The 7,921-nt window shown below is 49.2% G+C and overlaps 1 protein-coding gene across 6 annotated transcripts in view; it reads left to right on the top strand.

The window, feature by feature from the left end:
* The first annotated feature begins 511 nt into the window (after positions 1 to 511).
* Positions 512 to 7,921, top strand: part of Ptdss2 (phosphatidylserine synthase 2) — a 29,400-nt gene continuing 21,990 nt past the window's right edge. Inside the window, exons 1-3 of one of the 6 annotated variants that reach the window (XM_013150630.3) lie at positions 528 to 795; positions 4,421 to 4,522; positions 6,933 to 7,274. In XM_013150630.3, coding sequence (XP_013006084.1) covers positions 680 to 795; positions 4,421 to 4,522; positions 6,933 to 7,274 — 560 coding nt within the window. In that variant the 5' untranslated portion in view covers positions 528 to 679. Of the gene's footprint in view, positions 796 to 4,420; positions 4,523 to 6,932; positions 7,275 to 7,921 lie in introns of those variants that run through there. The other 5 variants (XM_063252006.1, XM_063252003.1, XM_003461290.5 and 2 more) reach the window with 5 other exon arrangements.

Raw genomic sequence — 7,921 nt, 5'->3', positions numbered from 1 at the left:
TGAATGTTTTCCATCACTCCAAAGGAGCCAATACTTTTTCTCTGGGCAGCTCCTGCTGAAGCTCTTTTACATGGACATTTGCTATTAAGGGGCTTTGTAATACGAGGTCTTTTCCAGCGGCCCCCCTTCCTGCGCGTTCCCAAACTCTGCACTTGCTCAAGCAGGAGTACTGCCCCGCTAGACACAGCACTTCTCAGTGTACGACCCCACCCCTTCACGAGCAGTTGGCTCCTATCGCAGTATCTCGGGATCCCAGCCCCAACCGCGGTTACCAAACTCCGTAGAGGGCGTCCACGTCTCTCAGGCGGCCAGCACCACAAAGCAACTCTAATTCTTTAAGGAACTACGAGGTTGTCTTTTAAGGTTACTTGGTCTTTTTAATTTATGTTACTTGATTTTTACTGCAGCGCTCGTATTTTATTAACAGTGGAAACCGACCAATAGTAGCAAGTCTGCAGCTCCAACCCGGACCCAAAGCAATCCGTCAGCAGTCACCTAGCAACCGGACGGCGTCCTTCCCAGCAGACCTCGCGCCCTGCGACCGGCGTGCCACGCGGCTTTGTCGCGCAGTACCCGTCCCACAATGCCTCACAGTCCCGCCCCAATCGGAGGAGACCCCCCGCGGTGACGGCGCGACCCCGGCCCGCGCGCCGCCTGCTAGTCCGTGGGGATAGCCGCCATGCGGAGGGGCGAGCGTAGGGCCGCTGGAAGCCTGCGGCCCGGGTCTCCGCGGCCCGAGGGCCGCCGCAGTACCGAGTCCGAGGTCTACGACGACGGCACCAACACCTTCTTCTGGTGAGGGCGGAGCGGGGGCGGTGCCCGGGCCGGGCGAGGTCTGGACACCTGGACTGGTCTGGGGGTCGGACTGGTCCCAGGTGTGCAGCGGGCAGGCCAAAGGAAGGCCCCCGGGGACAGGCAGGGCAGTCTCCTTGCCCTTGGAAGGGCTCTGTCGGGACGACCTCAGAGGTTTTCCTGGCCTGGCCATCCGACGTTTGTGCCCCTCGCGTTCCCACTTGGTGGGACAGCCTCTGACTGGCCGCTGGAATCTCCATGCTTCCCCCGTCCAGAGGCGTGAATTGGCCTGGTAAGCGCGGCATCTCACCGCGCGTCAAGTTTTGTACCATGTTGCGGATCGAAAGCCTCGTTGCTCAGTTCAATCTGATCTGTCTGTCTTTACCCTCCCATCACCACCACTGCACAACTTGGCCCCAGCCAAATCTTGAGTTCAGGCTGCACCCTCTACCTTTAGTGAGGTAATGATTGAGGTTCAGCTGGGATTGCAGGGGCTGGGTTTCAGGACTCAGAAGCCCTGACTGTCGCGTCCCAAGTATGCTTCTTGTGACCTTGAGCTAACTTGTGACTCTTCACCTTTCCTCATTTGTGAGAAAGACAAAACTCATAAACCAGAAAGTATGGTTTATGGGAGGAAGGACTTGACATTTCTTCACTACAAGTTCAATTCCCAATCAGCCCCAAGGTGAGCTCTGGGGAGAGGGGCCCAGGAAAGGGTACAGAGATAGACCATACTCCCAAAAAAGGGAAAGCAACCCGAAGGAAACTGAGCTGTGACCTTAACAGAGAGCACGTTTGATCATAAAGAGAGGGGGAGTCTGATGTGGAGAGATGGGACGTTTCAGGAGAAGGTACTAGACTTCTGAGGGACCCTGTCGTGATCTGGCAGGCAAAGCCATGGAGAGATATGGAATGGGAAGACTTTGGTGGGGTATGGGGTAGCCCTGTGTCTGGGACTTTGTTAACACCAACCCCAGGCTATGGTTAGCCAGTGCTGCTTTGGGAAATGTGCTGGTGGCTGTAGAGCCTTAGAGAAGGAGAGAAAGCCAGGGTGCCTCAAGTCAGTTTGGTATGGCCACAGAGCTAATGCCCTGTGGATTCTCTGACCTTCAGAGGGCATTGTCATCATCCTGTGTCTTGCCATGCCCCTCAAGCAAAAAGGAGCCACTGTCTCCTCTGCACATCTCCTAGACCCCCTGAGCATGCAGAATCCTACAGGAACTGGTTGGGCTCACTTTCCAGGTTTCACATTCATTATTTGTTTTTTGAGCCATCCATCCCAACACATATTTTGAGGGCCCTATTGGATGCTATTAGCATTTAGGGGGCAGAGTAAAGCACTAAACAAGAGTCTGGCATAGCCCTGAACTTGAGAACACACAGAAGGTCCTGGATGTAGGGAAAGTGAGAAGCAGCACAAGTCAGAGCACAGTCCTCTCCCATCTCTAACGAAGGCGTGTGCTGGTCTCCGAACGCACAGACTAGTGGCTTTCTGAGCTCTGCTTACAGAGGTGCTTGGGGTGCAGATGCCTAGCTATAGCAGATCTCACCCATGGAGAGGCTGGCTTTCTAGCTTTCCAGCTTTCCAAAACAATATAGCCTGCCTAGTGTCAGGTACCTCCTTTGTGTGTCTCTGGAGCAGGTGGTTTCCCCTCCCTCGGTCTCATTGCAGAAGAGCATGGGGCAGATTCTTGCTGCATCTGCAGAGGTAGAACTTTATGATTCCTCATAGAGGTGGCAAGGTGCTTGCCTAATAAAAGTGATTTATGCTTCTGCAGATCCATGCTACCAAGCTCCTTCTGAGTAAGCTGTTGCAGCCTTGTCATACTGGGATTTTTAAAACTCTTATTTTGTGTTTTAGAGACTTATTTTTCATTTTGTGATGCCAGAGATTAATCCCAGGGCCTCGTACATGCTACATAGGTGCTCAGTACTGAGCTACATTCCCAACTATTTTTTGTAGACTCTTAATAAAGAATATTACACCTGGGGATTTAGCTCAGCAGTCTAAGCGCCTGCCTGGCAAGCACAAGGGTGTGTATTCGATCCCCGTTACCAAAAATTAAAAATAAATAAATAAAAATAAGGAATATTACAGAAAGTTAACATGAAATAAAGATGAATCTTAAGGCCGTTGGTGGCCTGTTTTGTATGGTTCAGAATCTTGTATTTAGACTTTTTATTTTCAAAGACAGATGGGCTTCTTTGGAGCCAGCGACAGTTGGGTTTCAGTACCTACTTATGAGTAACAGAGCCAGCAGTTTGGGTCAGGGGCAGCAAGGGTGCTGCCTTCTCTGCCTTTCATAGTGTTCACATGCACGTGCTGTCCAGCAGGGAAGCTCTGCAAGTGTTAGGACCCACATACGTAGAAGCACTGCTTGAAGCCATGTGCCATACCTTAACATTCATCTGAAGAGCCTTCCAGACCATCACCCTGGGGAGACATGCATGAGCATTGCCTCATGGGTGCTGTGGATGCCCACATTTTAGCCAGTTTCCACCAGGATGAGGTCTGGACACTGAGAATTTATCTTGTATCTTTGAACTCAGTGAGTTCTAAGTGAGCCTTCTCCATGACTCAGGACTCTGCTGCCTTAGCTTATCTTATGTACCTTTTTTTAACGCCTCAGCCTCAAGAGTACTGAGTGATCTTGGGTATCCCAGCTTCCAGAAGATGTCTTTCTCAGTGTCTATGGGTTAGGGTTTTCCCAGCTTTGCCCACATCTGGAAAGTATGACTAGCCAGTTGTCTTTTTGCTCTTGCTGGCCTTAGGCCAGGAGGGCATTGTCACAGCCTGGGAGCCTCTTGCAAGTTATAGGCAGACCTGACCCTTTCCTCGTTGGTCTTGACAGGCCTCTCTTCCTGCCACTCAACTTGATGAGTGTGCTCGTCTCTAAAGAAAGACAACTTTTACCCCTTGAAGGGAACCGGTCCTCATGGCCTCCCCCTTGTAGAGAAACTAGACCTGTGCTTGATCATGGGACCCAAACTTTCACTGTATCTGCCTGAGCATTGCAGGACCTGGGCAAACAGGGAAGATGGAAAGAGGAGCCATTGTGTACCCTGGCATCCTGGGTATGGCAGGGGTGTCCACTTAGGAGTCAGTTACTTCCATGTTTGTGGACACATGTACACTGTGTGCAGGCCAAGAACAAGGAGATAGACTTGCTTTCCAGCAGCAATTAATTCTATGGTTCTAAAGTCTGTCCTTCTATAAGCCTGATATGCTAGTGCCCTGACCCACTGTCGTCCTACTTGCTGTGGACAAGAGAGATCTGGGTCCTCCTTATTCCTGCTTCTGCCTACTCAGGGCCAAAGGGACCAGGCACTCAATGACTTCTTGAATGACAGGGTGAACATTTACCTCAAAGGGCAAAGAGTTATTTATTTTGTAGGTGTTACTAAGAAAGTAATAGTGAAAAAAAAAAAAAGCATTAAGGTCTCTTTTAAGACAAGTTTCAATTTTAACTGGTGTTAACATCTGTCCATGCTGTAGGGTAAGGATAGTAGATTCTGTCTATCACCTAGCCAGGACCCTGTCCTGTATAGGGTGATTTAATGTGTGTCACATAAGAACTTGGCCATGTGGCCTGTGCTCTGACCCTGCCTGTGTGTCTTTGGATTATAGGCGAGCCCACACCTTAACTGTGCTATTCATCCTCACCTGTGCATTGGGCTATGTGACTCTCCTGGAAGAAACACCTCAGAACACAGCTTATAACACGAAGAGGTAATGGATGCCTGGCATGGAGGGTGGGGCATCTTTGTTGTCCATGGGCTACCAGGGCTCCTTGCCTCCCCTTGTGTGTCTGAGGTACCAACTGCCACAGCTACCTGTTGTAGTCAGGTTTTACAAGAGAAAAGATTTAATATAGGACACATAATTTATAGGATTATTTTATAGTGTTCACCCAAAGAGTCAAATACAAAAGAATGAGGGAGCTCTGTCCACACACTGGAGACCCAAAAAATTCAGCTGAGGGCCTGGATCCCACAGCAGTATCCTGCATGAGTCCAGCTGAAGACCTAGAGCCCATGGCAGTGTCTTCCACGATGAGTCCAGCTGGAGGCCTAGAGCCCTTGACTATGTCTCATGCAAGTCTGTATCAAGGATCTGTACTGGGAAAGTCCAGTGATTAGTAGTGGAAGCCAGAAAGTCTGTGCCAGCAGGATGAAGGATCTGTGCCAACAGGCTGAGGGATCTGCACTGGATCCAGGAAGTGACACTCAAGGTAAGGACCAGAGTTCCCTTGAAGATAATCACAGCCATCCACAGTGACAAGGACCTGAGTTCCTCCAGTGATGAGAACAGTTGAGTTCGTATCAGGAAAACCAGCGTTTCAAGCTTCTTTGGGAGAATCAACAGTGCACCACCTTTTCCCCCAGTTCTCTTTTTATGCTGTTGGCAACAACCCTCAGATGGGCCTTTGGGCCTTCCATACCCAGCACCACACTGTTTCAGTTCAGCTGGGTGTTACAAGTTGACCATAGTTAATCTACCATACTACAGTTGGAGCCACCCGGTATTTTCTACCCTGGAAAGGTCAGTAGAACCCTGGGCATGGTCACTTCCTGAGTGACCACAGCTTGCACTGCAGAGACAGTAATGTTCTGTGACACCTCCAGGGTGGTCCCTCAAGTTGGCACTGTTCTAGAGAGGTATTGATACAAGCACTTTTTAATATTTAAACCGTTCTAAGACACCAGGCAGACAGCCGATGGCCACCTGTGACCTCACTTCTCAGGATTCTCCATGCCAGACCAGTCACAAGAGTGGACTTTGCCTGCATTGCATGGTCCCTGAGCCCATTCTCTAGTGTTTGGCACTAGAGAGTTCATGTTTGTGCTGAGCTTTCTATCAGACTAATCTGTCCTGTTGCTCTTCTGGTTCTCAGCCTTGGTGCTTCCTGGCATCAGGAGCCAGACCCTGCTAATCTGGTGGGGACAGAGGTGGAGCAGTGTGTCTGAGACTCATCAGTGTGACAGCCATGAGGCCTTGGTTTGTGGCCCCCCCAGCTTGTGGGACATGCTCATGATAGCTCTGGATCAGCTCTTTGATTTTGAACAGTGAAGGCCTTCGTATCTGTCATAAGGATTAGGTGGTATGGTCAGCAGGTGTGATGTGGACTTATGGGTATAGTTGACACCCTGGAATTGATGAACTGTGAGAGCAACTATAACTTAACCACACTGCAGCTCACCATGAATATGCTAAGTTCAGGGACACGAGGTACTCCACCTGTCTGTCTACCACAATGGAACTACAGAGATCACATGCTTGGTAAACCAGGGCTTCTGGTGCGAAGTTGCTGTCAGACTACTCAGGAGTGGCCAGTCCCCCGCCCCTCTGCCCTCCTCCTTGGCATGGACTAACAGGCATCTGCTCCTGGCCTCTGCTCGCTGGGTTTTCCTTCCAGCTTCCAGTCAGCTTCTCTGGCTCTTCCTACTTTTCCTGCATCTTAGCAGTTTTCTCCCAGGCCATACCATCTCCCATGTCCAGCTTCCCTATGCTGGGCCTCATTAGCAGGCTTACCTCACACTGTCCTTTCTCAGGTGAGCCCTGAGTTATAGACAGCCAGTAGTAGATGTGGTGCCTATGTCTTCTCACCCCGGCTCTGGCCTTGTTGCACTGGTGCCTGTGGAAGGGCCAAGAGGAAGGACTTAACCACACCTCAAGAGGTATCTTCCAGGAACAAGGGATATAGCTCAGGTTCTGGGCCAGTTTCTAAGCACCAAAAATAACAGAAGCAAAAATTAGAATTCTCCGTAAGGCAAGTGAAGTTGGTCAGAGATGTGAGGTTCCAGTACCACTGGGCCTGAATTGTCACAGGAGGAAGCTACCCTTCCTTCCTCGGAAGCTCAAGCAATGATCAGGGTGTCCTGGGAAAGCCTCTAAGGATACCACTGGACTCCTGCCAGATGAGTCACAGAGCCAAGCCACCCCTGGCCTTGTCCTTAGCACTGGGGAAACTAGAGGTAGTTGAGACTCCAACCCCCTAGCTGCCACGGCTCTATGTGAGCATGGTCCCCTCTGGGTCTGCCCTCCCTAGGAGCTCTGGGGCACTTTTTACCTGATGTCTGTGTTCTGGGGACACAGAACATCTGTCTGTCACATTCACTGCCTCCCCATTTCTCGTCAGGAGCACAAAGGACCATCTGTTCTGCTATAATTCTAAGGGTTATGACCTAGAACCTGCTCTTGGCTCCTCCTGGGATATACTGGTCACCCCAGCTCACACTGCACTGTCCGCAGCACCGCTGCCTCTTCCAGTGAGGTCACCTTGGATGCATCTGTCCTGGCTCCATTCTCATCATCTGCTCTGGACCCCCAGGCTTCACACTGGAAGCCTATGGCAACCATCGGTCTCCTGCCAAGGTGCTCAGAACACCTGGAGGTTTCCTGTAGAGAAAAATACTTATTTTGTCATGCTGAGGATCAAACCCAAGCTCTCATACATGCCAGGAAAGTGCTCTACACTGAGGTATGTTCCTGCTCCAAGATTTTTTTCCCAATATTGGGGCTTGAACTGAGGGCCATTGCAGAGTGAATCGGTCCTTTTGTTTTGCATTTTGAGACAGAGACTCACTAAGTCACTGTGTTGCCCAGGCTGGGCTTGAACTGGTTTTTTTGTTTTTTAATGAAAAAAATTTCATAAAACAACAATAATAATAATTAACTTATTGTGTATTATTATCTTCAAAGTAGTTACTCAGAGTGCAAAACATAAACCAAAAAAATTCTTAAAAAAAAAAGAAACAGATGGCTGGGGATTTAGCTCAGCAGCACAAGAGCCTGCCTGGCAAGCGGGAGGTTGTGAGTTTGATCCCCAGTACCAAAAAAAGAAAAGAAAAGAAACAATGTTTCTTTTCAGCGATCCAAGATAAACTAGTAGTATAAATGAAACAAATTAGCATATATCAAAATATTTTTGAAGTAAGTTATTATGCAATTTGGGGAAGTAGTTAAACTTCTTTATATTTCCTACTTATATCTTCTATTTTACTCTTTATTTGTATATGTTTTGTGTTTCTCATAGAAGAGGAACCATCTGATGTTTGAGCTTATGTGTCTGGCTTGCCTCACTTAACGTTATGTTAAGTCACATCCATTTATCTGGAAATGCCTCAG

Source organism: Cavia porcellus, unplaced genomic scaffold (assembly GCF_034190915.1).
Source record: "Cavia porcellus strain 051 isolate PalLab524CR breed Dunkin Hartley unplaced genomic scaffold, mCavPor4.1 scaffold_6, whole genome shotgun sequence".
NCBI classification, from domain to species: domain Eukaryota; kingdom Metazoa; phylum Chordata; class Mammalia; order Rodentia; family Caviidae; genus Cavia; species Cavia porcellus.
Note: the sequence above shows the minus strand (reverse complement) of the source record. Positions and strands in the feature narration are given on the sequence as shown.